Source organism: Manacus candei, unplaced genomic scaffold (assembly GCF_025592945.1).
Source record: "Manacus candei isolate 608988 ecotype Guabito, Panama unplaced genomic scaffold, ASM2559294v1 h1tg000049l, whole genome shotgun sequence".
Classification (NCBI taxonomy): domain Eukaryota; kingdom Metazoa; phylum Chordata; class Aves; order Passeriformes; family Pipridae; genus Manacus; species Manacus candei.
Window position 1 is genome coordinate 2,993,174 of NW_026138097.1, and position 18,691 is coordinate 3,011,864.

General features: G+C 37.8%; 1 protein-coding gene across 9 annotated transcripts in view; it reads right to left on the reverse strand.

Moving 5' to 3' along the window:
* LRRFIP2 (LRR binding FLII interacting protein 2) overlaps window positions 1-18,691 on the reverse strand; it is a 61,675-nt gene that overhangs the window by 38,286 nt on the left and 4,698 nt on the right. For all 9 annotated transcript variants that reach the window (XM_051798735.1, XM_051798736.1, XM_051798738.1 and 6 more), the window contains exon 2: window positions 11,911-12,015. In XM_051798735.1, the coding sequence (XP_051654695.1) occupies window positions 11,911-12,000 (90 nt within the window). In that variant the 5' untranslated portion in view covers window positions 12,001-12,015. The remainder of the gene's footprint in view (window positions 1-11,910; window positions 12,016-18,691) is intronic.

Genomic DNA, 18,691 nt, shown 5'->3' on the forward strand with positions numbered 1-18,691 from the left:
AATGGCTTCCATCAGGACACAGACTCATTGAACACAACTCTCTGCCTGGGTCCATCTATCCAGTTCCTTACCTACTGAATAGTCCATCCATCAAAGCCATGTCTCTCCAATTTGGAGACAAGGATGTGATGAGCAATCTTGTGAAAGGCCTTACAGAAGTCTAGGTACTTGACACTGCTTCCATGAGGATCTGCTCCACAATCTTCCCAGGCACAGAGGTGAGGCTTACCAGTCTGTAGTTCCCTGGGTCTTCTTTTCTATGCTCTTTAAAAATAGGAGCAATGTTTTCCAGTCACCGGTGACTTTGTTTGACCAACATGACTTTTCAAATATAATGGAGAGTGGCTTGGCAACATCATCAGCCAGCTCCCTCAGGACCCTGGGATGCATGTCTGAACTGAGTACAGAAATATTACTGTCACTACAACTTGAAAACTGATGTCCTATGGACTTTAAAATGACTTTGCCTATGCATAGTATTTGCACAGGCATGCATGCAACTGAAGAATCTTTGGCCATAAAAAGACATAAAAACCAAGAAGAAAGAATCAAAACAAGGATACTAAACCACTACTGTTCATGCCATATTTAAAGGCTCTGTTACCATTTGGCATTATTTCGAAAAGCAAACATCACTTAGAATACTTCGAATAGCAATCAAAATCAAATTGATTAATGGACAAAATGCAGGAAAGAAATTTAAGATTGCCATTCCTTAAGAACTACCTTCAACAATGACTATCGTCAAAAAGGGACTTCCCTACCTTTTCATTCAAGGCCTTATACTGCCAACGCCTTCCTTGGACACAGCTTCAGTGCTCAGAACCTGCTGTAAGCCATTTTAACTAACTACCATAGCAGTAAGTTAACAGCAGTAATAAAAAGTAGTTTTCTGGTGTGTTAGTGAAATGAATTGGCTTGTACAAAGACCTTAAGAACACCAGACCCAGCAAAAGGTACAAGCAGGACAAACATTAGCATGACCTTCCCTTTTCAGTGGCAAATAGCTTACTTCTGCACTGCTTGTGAAACCTGGTTATTGGCAGATACAACTACATATTTTCTCCAGTTTCTATCCAGCCTCAACAAAAAAAAAAACCATTGTCTTTCAGACCCTAAATGCTACCCCAAATTTAATCATGAGGAAATAAAATTTGCCATAAAGCTAATGTTTGAGGAAAGCACAAGCTCAATTTCTTCATGTTTGAGTAATGAGTTGACAAAAAAATTTGTGTTAAGATTCTTGAAATATTAAACCAATGAAGGTTTTCCACCAAAATTCCAGTTGCCTATCAAATGTTAATTAAAAATTTATGAGAAACAGCAGCAGCCAAAAATTCAGAACTCCTAACAACCAAAACATTTAATTTTGTAGAACTTCTTAAAAATGTAAAATTCAATGGGATTTTGTCTTTGATTAAGGATAGGTTTTTTTCCCCTGCTTTTACCACTAGCATAGCATAGGTTTATGTAAAACATTGGAAACCTACAAAACGTTTTACTGAGCTTCAGAAAAATGAATGGGATTTTTAACCTGGACTTCAACTTCAAATTATTATTAAACTACAGGTACAAAAGTATCTATTGAATAATGAAAAGAAAGAAGGTAAACACATCATAGCTTTATTACTCAAAATAGTTTGTCTTAATTTCAAATGATTCTCATGAAGACTGTTTTTCTGTATATTGTATACTCAGATAAAACAATTCCAAGGCTGTATCAACACTCCTGACTGTCCCAATATAATCTTTTTCCTCCTACCTGATGACAACAAACAAGTAAAGCAAGGAAATTCCCATGGAAAAGGAAGTACTCCCATTTGCAGCCCTACTCCGTAATCATCGCTCTGTCGTATATAAACTGCCACATAGACAGGGATGCAGCGCAGAAAGAGAAAGGACTCAAAGAGCTGATATATCTGGGTTTAGTTCTGTCTATAGAAAGGAAGACATTTGCATCTAGCCTTTAGGCTCTGGTAAAGCTTTACTATTAAAGATACAAAGTTAATTTGCTTACTGATTCATGCTGAAAATCAATTCACATTTCACCACTCTCCTAGTCCTACAGAGATGGAACTTTCAGATTCCTACAGTAGAGGGGAAATTCCATTTCTTCTAATTTACTAAACCCTTGATAAAACATAACAGAATTCTACAAACATTTGTCATAAAATAGATGCTTGAAATTGAAGAAAAAAAATCTTTTTTAGAGAAATTTTTTAGCAAGAAATGGTTTGATATTACATCAATTATTAATCTGAGCAACTAGATTCTTCTAAAAATCACACAATTCCAAAAAAGACAAAAAATTTGGCAAGTTAACTGAAAGCACAGTTCTCGGATTTCCTTCGCCAAACTCTAAAGGAAGAAACAAATCATAGTGCCATGTGAAAGGGGCCATCACACCAAGTAATTCTTTATTCTCAGCAGACCTGTTAAAGCACAGGCCTCATGTTACCAATACAGCAGTCATACAAATCTTCATAACTAATTGAAATTCTAAATTAACAATCAAAAAGAAACAACTATAATTCCAAAAGGACAAGTTTTCTTTCTGGGTGCTGCCATTCACTCTGTTGCCTTACTGAAGAAAGCCCGTAAAAGTTGTGAAACAAATTACCCCCAACAAACCCTTCACAATTTAATTTTGTCAGCTACATTGAAATAAAGTCTTAAATATCTGCTAAGGAAAATACAGTGACTGTTAGGACTGTTAGTCAGGGGTCTGGTTTAGATGAAGGCTGGAAGCAGGTCACTGCACATACCAGGAGGAAGGTTCCTCCTTCTTCACAGAATTTGACAGGAAGGGTTGGTACCTTCTACAACAGGTATGAGGCTCTGGAACTAGAAGGCCAGACAACTGGTGAGGTGGGCAAAGGTCATTGTGGGGTAGTGGGGCCTCCTAAAACAACACCACATGTACCCCACATCAAGACCTCCTCTGTCAAGAGGAAGAGGAGTTGTAATAGGACACTTCCTTCTAAGGCGAAGTCTTATTAGACTCTCTAGATTAATAAGGCCCTCTGATTACTGTCTACTATTGGTTGTTCAAACTGGCAGAAGCGAAATAACAAAGAGAAGTCTCACTTCAGTTCCTGGTAAAGTTATGGAGAAGATTATTCTGGGAAGTATTGAAAAACACCTGAAAGACAACACAGCCATTGGTTACAGCCAGCACAGCTTCATGAAAGGAAAGTCCTGCTTACCAAACCTGATTTCCTTCTATGACAAGGTAACCCACCTAGATGATCAAGGGAAGCCAGCTGATATAATCTTTTTGGATTCCAGTAAAGCTTTCGATACTGTCTCTCACAGTATCCTTCTGGACAAAATGTCCAGCCCGCAGCTGGATAAGCACACCATGTGATGGGTGAGCAATTGGCTCACGGGTCAAGCACAGAGGGTGATAGTGAATGGGGTAACATCAAACTGGTGACCTGTCACTAGTGGGGTTCCACAGGGCTCCATGTTAGGCCCAGTTCTCTTCAACAGCTTCATAAATGACTTGGGTGCAGGACTGGAAGGGATACTAAGCAAGTTTGCAGATGACATAACACTGGGAGGAGTTGCTGGATGCAGAGAGACCTCGGCAATCACCAACTATATGAAGTTCGACAAGGGAAAGTCCTGCATTCTGCACCTGGGATGGAGTAACCCTTGATGTTTGTACAGACTGGGGAATGAGATGCTGGAAAGCAGTGCCATGGAAAGGGATCTGGGGATCCTGGTCAATGGCAAGTTGAATATGAGTCAGCAGTGCCCTGACAGCCAGGAGGCACATATTAATAAAACATATTATTATAAAGATATACCATCTAATTCGAGTACAGCTTATTAAAAAGTGTTATACACACCAGGTTTCTATTTTTCTGAAGTAAAAATTCACTATATTTTAGAAGCTTCTAAAGGGGACTTCCAACTGATAAAAAGAAATGGGACAGTTGAATTTTCTTGAACACTTTAACTGCAAATAGAGTAAGGGAAAATGTTACTATGAGGTATCCAAACCTGTTATAATCATACCAGTACACACTTATGCTGGTGGCTAAAATGGAAGGAAATCACTTGTTATAAACCCTGGAGGGCAAACAGGAGCCACAAGGTATACATACAACAATATAACATAGAATTTATTCAGAGAATTGATCAAGAAAGGACACAGAAGACTATAGAGCATATTTTTGTAACAAAAGAAATTGGGTAGAAACGCAAAGAAGAGGCCCTCAAGACTTTGCTTGGACAAGAAAAAAGGACTAATTCATAAAGGATTAATTGATAACTAAACCTGCAAATTTTCTTTTGTATACGAACACACTCATACTACTTATCTTTCACCTTCTACCTTAAGGACAAACATCTATTTTTAAACCAAGTGCCATATCTGTATTTCTTTGAGTATTAACTCTGCTCTACGTAAGAAAACAAAGCAATCTGTTCACCTGGAATTCTTAATTTCAAAATAGGCACTAAAAAGTATTACATAAAAAAAAAGGTGGCCTTTCCCTGCACCTGCAGAAACAGCATTTCATTCCAGAAGAATATGATTACTCTACCTGTTTTCAATTAGCTAAGCAATACTTTAAAGCAGTATTTGCTTTGTTTAGGTTATTTTATTGCATTTGCTTAGTAAACATAGAAGTAGCAAGACAATGTTCTCCTTCCAGAAGGTGACATGGTCAGTTTCCTGATTTTCACCTGTGGGATAGTGGATCCAGTTAAACCTAGAGGGGATTCAGAATTTTAAGGTGAAAAGTAGCTGCAATTCCCTGGATGGACTGAAGTTGTACTCCCCAGTACAACAATAAACATCTGCTCAGAGAAACAGAATGGAGTGTGGAACGAAGTGGAGACTATGTAGTCCCCCCTCCATTCTAATCCCAGCAGAATGGGAGAACATTGTGGTACTGAGACCATACAGTACCTGTCTGACAAGGGAGCATCAAGATGTTCTGCTGCTAAAGCCAATAACCATGTCAAAACCCCTACGCAGGTGCCAAACCACAACCACCACCACCCTCCTATTAGGTAAACCAATCAAAAATAAAAGGTATTTATGACTAGAGCCACTCAAACTCCACCTAAACACAAAGAAAATAGTATGGAAGGGAGTTGGGGATAGGGGGAAAGCAGGAGTAGACCTCTACCAAAACTACTGGGATCAGTTGATGGGTTGAGTCTATCTTCTCCCCCTGCCCCGAGGGACACCTTGGGTGAGAAATATGCTCTATGTGCATTAAATGCTGCTTTTAGGACTATTGCTTTTGCTTGTGCTTACTCCATAGCATATTAATTAGATTGCTTTGTATCAGAGCTTGTGCTTTCTTAATATATGTATCAGTAGATTGCTTTAAAACATGTTTTTGCAGTAGACACTATCACTGACAACCTTCGAACCTTATTAATCTATCACAATTTGTATTAATAAAAAGTGTTATTCCATAAACTGTTGAAGTGAGTCCTTGCAGCTGCCAGTGGCGGATAACACCTTAGCAGGACCCACTGAGGGGTCCTGGCTCTGTTGAGTTTCCCCTAACAGGGGAGGTCAAGGTACCCTCCAATCTTGTGAATCTGTTGGTCTCCTTACAAGATGCTGACAGACTGTTGGACACCAGGGTCTCATCTTTCCTGGGGGGCTGAGGAGCAAAAATCTGAACTCAAACCTTTCATGTGACATCACCTAAACCCCAATTATTAACAACTACTTAGAGTAATTTAGAAACCCATCATTGCTTCTTCAATTTTTTTCATCTTTGTTTTTAAACACATACTCTATCACAATCTTTTGAAAACTATTTCTCTCAACTTTCAAGGATAACATGTAGGTCTTCAGTTAAATCAAAGATATTTATGGCAGGAAAGAAAGGAGAAAGGGAAGATGATCAGACTTTAATTTTAATGTCTTCATAAAGATTGAGTCTGGAGTTTCTCCTTTCTGATGTGTTTTTCCTTAGTCTCTTCACAGCAGTGACCAAGTTCTTACCCAGGTAAGCAGCATGGTAGTACATGGAATTGACATGATGTTTCCCTCCATGCCCAGCAAGGAGAAGCATAACATCTGTCTCCATAGTATAGACAAGAATCTTTTTCCTTTCCCTTGCCTGCAAGAAGAAATTCACTCTAAAGCAACAGTATTTTATTTTTAATTTTCATACTCTGGAGAAGATGATTTAATAATTAGTTCAGATTCAGCACAAAAGCTTCATAAGGATAAAATATAGGCTATAATAAAATGTTATTCACCTCGGAAAAAATTAGAATTATTCTGTCATCATGGACTACAATACGTATAACTCGTTTCTCTCTCTGCCAAGTGTTATGCAGCGTTCACAGTCCTGCAGTTTCCAACACAGGGGTCTAATTGAGGAGTATTTTCCTTCTTCCACCAGATGGCGGCGGTGAGGGCGCCGACTGTCCCTGGCGCGGGGTTCCCTGTCTGCCACGGGGTGCATGGCACGGCACGGCACCAGGACACCCTGCCAGCTTGGGCCAAACAGCGGGGTGAGCGTTTTACAAACGTTCACCGTATTTCTTATACATTGCTGCACACGGCAAGTTGAAGTTTATTTCATCAATGCTTATTAAGCAAACATGAAAGAGTCCGTGCCCATGTCAGGGAGGCTGGAACTAGAAGATCTTTAAGGTCCCTTCCAATCCAAACCATTTTATCATTCCTCTCTTCTGCTGCTCATTTCTTCTGTATTTTCACTTCCATGCTTTTTACCCTCATCTCCTTACTGTCTCAAGGACCTGAGGCAACACCACCAATTATGTGCCCAAAGTATTTCTTATGCCTCCTCAGAAATATCTCTTTTCCGCTTATTTCTGATGTCCCTACTTCAGCTGCCTATAAAGCAAAGAATATAAACAACAAAATCTTAAGCTTTAACATGACTTAAAGGTTTAAGATTCTTTATTTCTGATGTCTCTTATTCTTTTGCCATTTATTTTACACATTCATATATAGATTAGAAAATGTCTAGAATATCGTCTGTCATATAAAATATCCTTAACCACTATTAAAAACAAAAGCAAACTAAACGTTGAATTAATACTAAAGATCCCTTATTAAAACAAATTAAAAAATCATCTAGCATCTAAAAAGGCAATATCTATGAGGGTGGGATTCTTCGAGGCTTTGCTTGTTTTCTTAAGAGAAGCTGAAGCTATATGCAGAGAAAAAAGTATACTGAGATTCAATAAGAAAAAGACTATGTTGTTAACTCTCTTTTTAAATTCATGATCTAGCCTTCAACATCTAAAAATATTGAACTCTTAGCTTTTTCTACCATGGTAATTCAGTAACATGACATCTTTACCAAAGTAAGAACAACTGCACTCTACTCCAAGTCTGAGCAACTACAGAGTGAATTTTAAATCCAAATGAATCTTTCTCTCCCATGAGAAAACACCTCCTAGGAGCTTCCAGGCTCCTGCTACACAGTGAAAATAGTCATGAGAACAGTTTCTGAAAAAAAAACCCCAAAACACTAAAATCAGAGACAAGGTTCTATAAGATGGAAATCAAGTGAATGGTGTTGCAGTTGTCATCCACAAGCTCTAGTCCTCTGTCATCTTGTTACTCAGCCCTGAAGAATGGAAGGGTTACTGATGGAAGCATGGGGGGAAAAAAAGGCTATAAATGGTAAATCCTGATTGTGCCTTCAAACTGTTGCTTATCAGGTTGAGAACGGTGAGCTGACAAGAGTCAGACTCTTCTCCCTATCTTCATTGTATCTGAGCTTGAACCACGGTCAGTGTAAGAACACAGAAGTGACTGAAACCATTGTTCTGGCATATAAGGCTACTCTTGGAGAAAGAAGTTTCAGGTAATCATAAGAGATGCCTGGTGATGACAGGTTACTGCTAAATATTTCAAATGAACACAGTTTGTCTGTAAATTACAAAGACAAGTGAAGTAGTGATGCACAACTGAGCTGAAGATATTCTGTACACAAAACAACTTAAAGAGCAGAAAGTCCCCACAACAAATCCAAAGGAAAAACAGATCTTGAGATCATATCAGTTGTATCCAATGTAGATTGTGAACACAACCTTGAGAACACAAACCTCAGCTTTCATTTATCTAGTTATGCAGGAATCCTTTTTCATTGACAAATAAGAACATAATGTTGCCAGGAGCCTGAAGTTACACTAGACAATCCTTATCTGCACTTCGGAAGGCTAGAATTTTCCACATGACATAAGAAACTGTCTTCTATGCCAGGTGGTTTTATTCTTTGTCAATCTGAGAATGCTAACAGTTTCAGAATCCATTACATCAGCTAGAGAAAGAATCAGAAGATAGTATAAAGAACTCCCTATATTTTCAGGAGATAGGCCCCCCTTTTTTTACAAGAGATCAGTTGCTTTCAAATTAATCTTGCTATAATTAGAATACATGTGCCATTACTCCACTTTAATGTAACTGTACGTATTTACACTCAGAGTTCCTTTTCTCGTCCTTGCAGGGAACACATGGACAATATACCTACACCTGTTCACACAGCTTTTGAAACAAACATGATAAAGTCTATTGTAGCAAGGTAAGACTGCCAAACTGATCAACTGCAACTAATCTCACTTCAGACACAAGAGTAATAGGGAGAGTGCAGAAGAAGATGCATAGATAGATCCCTGTCCCTGTATATGTACATTGCCTTTACTCTTCCTCAGTTCCAGTGAGCAGTGGATTCAATGCCAGAAAGAATCACACACTACAATATAAAAAGTAGGTCTCAAAGAAAGAGGCTTAGTAATGCAAAAGTTCTTGGACTAAGACATCAATTCACTCCAATTGATGTTCTAGCATATCTGTGTCTAGCACAAAGACACTGCAAAAGGGTTTGTCTCAATACAAACTTCCACAGCAAGGAAAAGTTGTGAAAGAGCTCGCTACATAACAGAAGTAAGTACAAGTAGAGGGGAAGGGACAGCCAACAGAAGAAAAAAGTTTTCTAATGCAGAGGAAAGACAGAAAAAATGAAAGAAATATCAAAGAGGAAGTAGTTTGACCAAGGCCCTCAGATCCTATGATAGTGCTCATCTTCCATTAAATATTTTTCATATAAAATGACACATCAGATTCAACAAGTGCAGAAAAGAGACTGTATGGAAATTAATTTAGTAGATCAATACCAAAGAATCCTTTAAACAATATTTCCTAGAAAGCAATGTTTACTGATACCAAATGGAAGATACCATATTAGGGTTTTTTTGACATATGCCATAGAACATGGAAATTGCAATTTTGTCAAATTAGAAGTGGTGACAAAGAACAAAATTAGTACACTCTGAAATCTGAACTTCTGGAGAAAAACCACTCTGAAATGTCATACACAACATTACAGTTCTTTGCTACTATTACAAATTCTGATAATTCCTAGTACCATTTTGTAACTGCTTTTAATCCCAGAGCATTTCTATGCAGTTGCGCCATGCAGATCATTCTGAGTGCTACCTTTTGTTTCCACATATTCTATTTGCTCTCTCTTGGTACCTAGAACACTTTCCACAGAAAACATGTGGATTACAGGACTCAGTCCTACTGTAGTAAGTAACATCTACTAAAAAGGTAATTTCAGAAGAGGAAGTTGAGGAACAAAACACCCTTTGACAATAAAAAGATAAGCAAGTTATGCTGCTGAGATAATGGCCTCAGAACAAAGTATATCTACTCTACATATTCATGCACTGAGAACTGGCATGCCATATGTCAGCATACTAACTGAAAACTTACTCAAGCCTCAAATGATAAGGTATATGTATGGCACAGTAAAATCAGGTATTATTTAAAGACAGAAATTAGGATGTAACAGCAGAAAAGCCTGTTAATCAATTAAGAAATGCACCCTGTACCCTTAGAGTATGTTTTCTTCAGAATAAGGTGGTTAATGCTATTAATTACAGCTACCAGTTCAATGACAACAGCTGCTGTTTGACAAGGGATGTGATGGTCAGCTTCTCCTATACTGATCCAGGGATTAGCAACCTGACACTAGTATATGCTGTGTTAACACAATATTCATGATGTCCTAGAACTTTTCACACTACTTTTAAACTGGATAATTTTGAATTAAGACTGTTAAAGTGAAACCTGGATATGGCAATAAAAAAGAAATGGTGCTATACACAGCTTTGAAAATGTCTATGTAAAGATAACAAACTATTTTATTCTGAAATATGTTTAATTTTCTTCTACCTAACAAGCCATGAAAGGTGATGCTTGAAATACAGAAAAATACCAGAGAAAAAATAATTCTAATGAGAAATCAGAAGGAACATTTAGACCAATTTAATTCAACTAGGTTTTAAGAATTATTACTAGACATAAAACAGATAAAGATTATATGAAATACCTACTCTTTAAAAGACATGATCAGCATAAAAATTTTGGTTATCTTCAGCAGATTTAGATTAACCTCAAAATACTGAATAAGCTTTATGAGATTTTCAGCAATTTCCTTTTCCTGTTCATTTTTGACAGAAGAGAAGACAATATACCTTTAATTTCTGGAACAGATGTGCAACTCACATTATTTTAGTGAGATAACACTTACAGCTGTGAGTCTCAGGATTCATTTAATTTAGGACTAAGGGGGAACCCCCCTTGATTTTTGTTTAATTTATATTCATGCTCAGATTTAAATTGATGGGTTTAGTGATGTAAGAGAACAAAGCCCAACAGTAATTTTAAGTAAGATATTATTTATTACATCTTGCTATGGAGACCTCATTTTCTAGGCTAAATGTCAAGTTGATGTTACAGTACTGGAACCATGCAAATACTCAAAGAATTATTCCTTCTTTTTCATTAACTGTTTTCCCCAAAAACTGAGAGACAGAATTTGATGAGTGAGTGAGACCATGACTGATTCAGAGTCCTCCCCAGAACTTAGCTCGTTTAGAGCAAGACTTCCATTAGAAGTGATCGCTAAGTGATCATCTAAGTGATGTGTCAGAAACATCACTTTCTGAAAAAAGTTACCAGGTAAATTATTTTTTTATTGGCAAAGCCTACCTTTTGCCTACAGTCTATGATGGATAAATTTGAAAATGCCTAAAGAAACCTTGTTTTCAAAGACTTATTACCTACCTGTTTTGCCTTACATGCACATATATAGACAGTTTACATTACAAAGGCAACTTGAATCTGCATTTTGCACTCATTTATGTCAACTAGGGTGAGCAGCCTTGTAGCAGCCTTGTAGATAATGTAGCTCAAAGGTTCAGTATCCACTTGCATACAAACAGTACTAAGGCTTTTGTTCCCAAGATACAGCACTTCCTCCCAAAAAAGCTCTAGTCCAAACAGATCTCTATAAGACTAAATTCTGGTTCCCTTTTTCCTATATCCGGAGGGAAAAAATTCCACTTGGTATCAACTTCTTGTTAATTGAACTTTTCACTGGTTATCTGCAGCCATCTGTTTTTCAGGTGGTGAAATTCTTGGTATAGTGTAATATTAGGCTTATTTCGAAAGCAACTTGACTTGTCACATTTGAAATAGAATCTATTACAAATATATTTTAATAATGACTATTACTCATTCAACACTAACACACTGTATTTACTGTCTTAGGAATACTACGCACTGTAATAGGATAAATGTGTAATTTTTTTTAGTTTTACACTTGAGATAGCAACTGCATTTTTTTTTTATCTTTAAGCATATAGAAATATCTGCTAAGTTTGATTCTGTAAAGTTACACTAATCATACAATTACTACCTCACCGTGATGACATTTCAGTAAATGTGATTTTTTGATTGAAAATACTCTTAGGATGTATTAATTGTCATACTTTTGTCTAATTACACTTTTTAATGCACAGCTTAAAAAAACTTAACTTTCTGGATAATGAGATTGCTTTCATCCCTATTTCTGAATTTAAGACACTTTGAAATTAGCAAACCTCTCTGGCAATGTTACTCAGAGCTTCATCTTCTGCAGAAAACCTGTCCTTCACTGGAGTTCTCTTCCGTCCTGATCCAGGAGTTCCCATTTTTATTATCTGGATCTGTATTTGAAAACATAAACAGGACAAAGCTCAGTTTTCATTCAGATCTGGAATTAAAACCAAACAAACAATCTACAGTCCAAAATGTCATAAGTTTTCCAATTCTTTAGCTACATAATACTGAAGAAACCTACATGCCATTGGCACATATTGGTAAAACTTTATCACAGTAACTTGTGGCAGCTTTATAGAACACCACTGCACCCTACAAGATGCACACATAGCGTTTTTCTACTCAAAAGAACCCATCAGTTTAACTACAGCTTCAAGGTCAGGCACAGCTGTCAACTCCCCTAGTTCAATAAGGAGACCTCTGTAGTCTATCACTTTGCATAACTCCTAAAAAGAAGTAACCTTTCAATTTATGGATGTGAAAAAAACTATAAGCAACAAAGGGTTCAAGAATTAAATTTACATGATCATTAGAGTTCTCTCCAAAACAGCAAAGACAGATTCAGCTGACCAACTTTTTTAAGCATCCAAGCAGGTTAGATGGGCCTTATTTACATTTTAATACAACTGTTCTCATTCAGTTGAAATTGAAGGAGAACTGCTGTCTTCTAAAGTAGAAGTTTTACCACGGTAGAAATAAAGACATTTTTATGCTAAAACCTCATTCTCTTGCATACCAACTTTCACAGTTTGGGAAATGGAGAGAGAAACATGCTAGCATCATGTACCCAGAATACAAAAAGTACCCTCTTAGTTTTCTTCCAGAAACCGCTTATCAATTGCAAGCATATAAAAGTCATCAACAAAACAAAACAGCCCATACAGCCACAAACAGAAAAATGTTACACACACAAAAAATATCTCCATTAGTTTTTTTCAAATATCCTAAAGAAATCCTACTTCCAGACATCCAGGTCCTTCCCAATGTCAGACTAGAATTTGGTGGTAGTCCAGTTATTTCATATCAACAAGGACAAGTATCCCACACAGGGCATGCAAAAACACCTTTCTTCCTGCAAATAGAACAGGTCTAGAAGCGAACTACTATTGGCTAGCCTTTTGAAACAGAACTGGTACAAGAACCACCTTTCATACTGGGTCTAACCAGCAAAGATTCAGTAATTGATTACAGCTGATTCAAAGGAGAAGGAGGGAAAATATGACAGGTGTTTTTGTACAAGCAGAGTTTTTACTTTATTATTTTTATGAAGCAATCACAAAGCCAAAATACATTGGAGTACTTTCTGGCACTCAAAGATACCAAGTAGCATCACAGCACTTTTTTTTTTTTATGATATATTTTAGCTTCTACGCCTTTTTTGTCCCCCTTTAACTTTATGTTGCTAGTCCTCTCTTTTCCTTGCAGGCAAGAAGATTTTTATTCTGCTTCAAATTTTACAGGTATTTTACTATTCTTCATGTGCTCAGATGAGGCAAATAGAATATATGCTGCTGAGAAAAAAGACAGCAAAGAGTTGAAACCGACTGTCTCCTACCATGAGACTACCAGGATGGATGAGTGGAGAGCAGCAGACATTGTCTACCTTGAATTTTAACAAGGCTTTTGACACTGTCTTTCACAGTATCCTCACAGGTAAACTCAAGCAGTGTGGACTGGATGAGTAGACAGCAAGGTAGACTGAGAACTGACAGAACAGCAGATTCTAGAGGGTCATAATCAGCAGCATAGCGTCTAGTTGGAGGCCTGTCACTAGTGGTGTCCCCCAGGGTTCTATACTGGGCCCAGTATTGTTTAACTGTTCATCAGTGATGAAGGGACAGATGCCTCCTCAGCAAGTTTGTTGACACAAAGCTGGGAGGAGTGGCTAATACCCTAAAGGGCTGGGCTGTCCTTCAGAAGGACATTGACAAATTGGAGAGATGGGCAGCATGGAACCTTTTGAAATTCAATGAAGTACAGGGTCCTGCACCTGGGGAAGAATTACCCCATGCACCAGTATGGCCTGGGGGCCAACCTGCTGGAAAGCAGCTCTGTGGAAAAGGGCCTTGTGGTCCTGGTGGACAACAAGCTGTCTATGAGCCCGCAGTTTGTCCTGCTGGCCAAGAACACCAATGGTATCATGAGGTGCACTAGGAAAAGCATTGCCAGCAGTCATGGCAGGTGATCCTGACCCTCTACTCTGCCCTGAGGAGGCTGCATCTGGAGTGCTGTGTCCAATTCTGGGCTCCTCAGGACAAGAGAGACATGGAGCTCCTGGAGAGGGTCCAATGGAGGACAACAAAGATGATTAGGGGAGTGGAGCATCTCTCATGATGAAAGGTTGAGGGAACTGGGCCTGTTCAGCCTTGAGAAGAGACGACTCAGAGGGGACCTCAACAATATATATAAGTATCAGGAAGAGTGTCAAGAGAAAGGATCCAGGCTCTTCTCAGTAGTGTTGAGCAACAGCAAAAGAGGAAAAAGATAGAAACTGACACACAGGAAGTGCCACTGAACATGTGGAAGGTGGAACCCCTTACTCTGCAGGTGACCATGCACTAGAACAGACTGCCCAGAGAGGTTGTGGAGTTTCTCTTTTGGAGGTACTCAAGAACTGTGTCCAGAGTGCTGTCTGGACACAACACTGTGCAATGTGCTTTAGGACAGCCCTGCTTGAGCAGGGACGTTGCACCAGACGACCCTCCATGTTCCCTTCCAACTTTATCCATTCTGTGATACTGTGAAACTACATGTTCCCCTTCTTAAAAGCCAGTATCTGCACAGACCAGATACAACAATTATATATACAACAATTAATTTCCAGATGCTATTCTGAGATCAATACTGCAAGTGCAAAAGAACTCCTTTCTGTTAAGATCTTAAAGGAGAGTTTGCAGTGTTTGCAGATAAATAACAGAGGAATAAAACTACAGTACCTTAATGGGTCACAGAAGATATAGTTCTATTGTCCAGTAAGGAACACACTCCTGATGGGGCAGAGTGGACATAAGTACACCCCTGGATTCCATCCATTCTTTCCTAGGCTGCTCATTCATTTAGCAGTGCAAATTGTTTGGATAAAATACAGACATTCAGACCAATATACAGGACTCACCTGCTAGGGAGTGTTTTTAACACCTGTCCGTGACTCATGGTTCAATTTATTTGTTACTCTTCCACAACATGACTTTGTTATTGTTTGTTTTGGCTTTAATTCTGGTATTAGGTACCAGCACACTTATCAGAGATTAAGAAGGGTCTTAGAAGTAGGACAGCAGAGCTCCAAATCAGGGTAAAGGGAAACTCTGGGATAAGGCCCGGCACGATTATTGCCACTGTTAATCCATTTGATAAGAGTTTGTATTTTTAGTCTTAAAAACAAGCAAGCAAACATGTTTTGTACTCAGGTTAATTTAGATAAATACATGCAGAAGCAGTTTGTAGATCTCTGTGGTAAAGGTTTAAGCTCAGGGCTACAGATTGCTGTCCACATTCAGAGTAAACATCTCAAAAAAATCTGCATCTTTTTTCACAAACTCTTACTGGCTGACTTCCGATATTAAAAGCAGATAGGGTCCAAACTAGAAGTCACACCAACACAATATAATACTCTCCCTACTACAGAAGGCTTTGACAAGGTTACACATTAGCCATGAGAAAAATAATAAAATTGGTATTACAACAGATCAGTTCATGTAAGAACAGAACTCCAACCTATCTACTGAAAGTCACTAAGCATGAAATGAAATTATTTTAATTTGTACATTAAGGGTCATATTTCTTAAGTATTTACCACATAAGCAAAAACTGCAGAATAAATGCACATATCATAGACTTGAACTGCATTTGTTCACATCCTTTAAACAACATACCATTTCTAACAGGCACCTAACTTTGGTTTATTAATTCAGTGAAATGCTCTTACCTGGCAGACTTGGGGAATGTAATGAGTATAGCTATTTTTAGTATAGTTATGTTCAGATTAACAGTCAGTACTAATTTATAGACATAGAGTAGTAAATTCATAAAAATTAGATGCTGATGCTTTAAATAAGCAAAACACACTTCATCCCAGTCTCGCAGTGGATTAAGTGTGACAGTCACTGTGGAGGAAGGAAAGTGTGGCATCCTTGTCAGCCATCTGCCATGCTTCTCACTTAGAATGAGCACACAACTCTGACTGAGCCCAAAAACAAGAGGGAGCAGGGACAGATTACCCAGAAGGTATAGAGAGATTTTGCCTTTGCCTACAAGGAGGAGTTAGGAAAGGAATTTGGAAAGCCAAAGCTCAGCTGAAGTCAAAACAGGCAAAGGCTGATAAGGACAAAGAGAAAGGCTACTCTAAGAACACTGGGAACCTATGAAGGACTAAGCAACCTGTAGGGCCACTGCTTGGTGGTTTGTAAGGCCCATCCTTGGCAAAATGGTCTGGATAATAACAAATGTGAAGATGGGAATTTTTGTGTCTGTAAATCAAATAAGCAAAATTGTCTGACAAGGTATTGGCCCAAAACTGGTCACACTGAAGAACAAGAGGATCACCAGTTATACTAAACAATAAGTAGGAAATTAGAAAGAAGTATTTGAAATAAAGGATTCCTCTTGAAAATATATATAAAATCAAAATAAAATTGAAAGTCTGTACCAGTGTGAGAAACCTTGGAAATGTAACAGCATCAGTCAAAAACTGTTTTGATGCTGCCAGAAGTCACCCCTCTGACTATCATACTATCTGTTCAGGCCAGACAGTACAGCATCCCTCCTGGAGGATCCAAGTTCCTGCTCTCCAGCTAGCAGATGGTCAGTACAGGGAGGGTCAGTACACACCTTAAGTGCATGAATGTGAGCTTGTAAGGTATGCTCTCACTGGCACAGGCATTAGGGCATAGCACAGCATACACTAGAGAATAGCAAAGGAACATGCAAATCTAGAGTGTTGATATATCCAATTGCAATCATGTACAAATAGAGGACTCTGGAGTTGAAGAACAGAGAACAGCTAAACACTGGCCTATAGAGGCTGTGAAAAGTGTCCATACCTGAAGACAGCAAAAACTTAACTAGACAAGGCTCTGAAAAAATGGTTCTAATTGACCACACTTTGGGCAAAGGGTGACCTCCAGAGATTTCTTCCAAAAGAAAATATATGATTCTATAGTTATTATTGCTGTCAACTTTGAAATTTAACCTCAGTATAAACCTTCTTTAATAAGATGCTTAATATTTCTTTACGGGTCTTGACACCATTTCTTCCATTACATGTAACTTTTAATTAGGCTGATATATGTCAGAGTATTTAATTTCTTGTTATACAGTTCACTACTACAGAAATCTAAACCTAATGCTAATACACTAATTAGTCTAATACTGTACATATCATGATGTTACTTCTTGGGAAAATACAAGATACCAATACTTCATATGCTCGTAGAAATATTTCTGAGATGCTTCACTTCCATAACTTTCTAATTACAGGAAAAATTATTTTGCTGCATGTGATAAAGAATTTAGTACGTTCTGTAACATTAGAATTTTCACAAAAAAATAGCTAAAGAGAACCCAAAAACACAACCAGACAAAGAACAGCTTGCTATTATCTTTTATCATTCAGGTAAATCAATATAAAAGGAAAGAACATTATAATATCTGCTGCATTTACAGTTCAGAATTCTCGAGTCACATCTATTACTTGCTTAATTCTTACTATAGGCAGGGTTACACACTGTATTACACACTGGATGAAATGACATCCTGTTGTATTTCATTCCAGAACACTGAAGTGTCTGAAGTCTCCAAACAAACCAAAATACCTGTGAGGAAATCTCTCAAATTCTCTCTAGTTTGTCTTCACTTCAGGCATATATAAATCTTAACTCTTCCCAAAGTCTTCGCTGTCTACTTGTCTTCTTATTACCTTTTGAGTTCTCTTTGTTTCTTTCTTGCTTCCTAGAAAAAAAGTGTGACCCATCTTACACTAAAAAAAAAGCTACACTATAATTTAAAGGCCTATCACTCACCACCTTCAATGGCACCACCTGTTCTAAATGCCTGGGTGTTTGCCAGCATACTTGGCATTGCATACATACAAGGCATCCAGATACTGTAGTGTGAACAAGCTATAAATAACAGACCAAAATTCTCCCTTTCTCTTTCAACCAAGAGTACAAGATAATTAAAATTCACCTGTGTAGACACAATCTCTGTATATTCAACAATAGAAAAGAACAACCCTTCTCTACAACCACTGGCTGTTAGAACTAGAATCTGAATCAAGGTTATTTGGACAAGTAAGGTTAGAAACATTAATACATATGAAGGATAAATGTAAGAAGCAAGAGGAAAAAAAACCCCATTCCTCACCTGAAAAACCAATCACAGGTTACTGATAAATCACAAACAGTAGTAACTCATTTTGATTTTTGTCAGTTCCACAAATATTAAACATACTGAAAAAAATACTTGTGCAATACATACACAGAACAAAAGCTTTGTCAAACACCTAACTAAAAAGAAAGCACTAAGAAGCAGTAGTACTGTGCAATAATGATGAAATTAAAGATCTACATATACTTCTTAAGTTAACTGAACACTTGCTCTTTACTTCAAGAAATGAATACTGCTGATAAGTGAAGGTATGGAAGCTACCATACTCACAATTAAAGCTAAGTTGTAAAAGTTAATGTGCTCAGAAGAACAGTAGAAAACTCAATCCAGTAATTTTAAACAACTGTCTCATAAAACTGCAGCTCTAGCAACACAAAGCTACAAAAAAGCCAAAAGTAT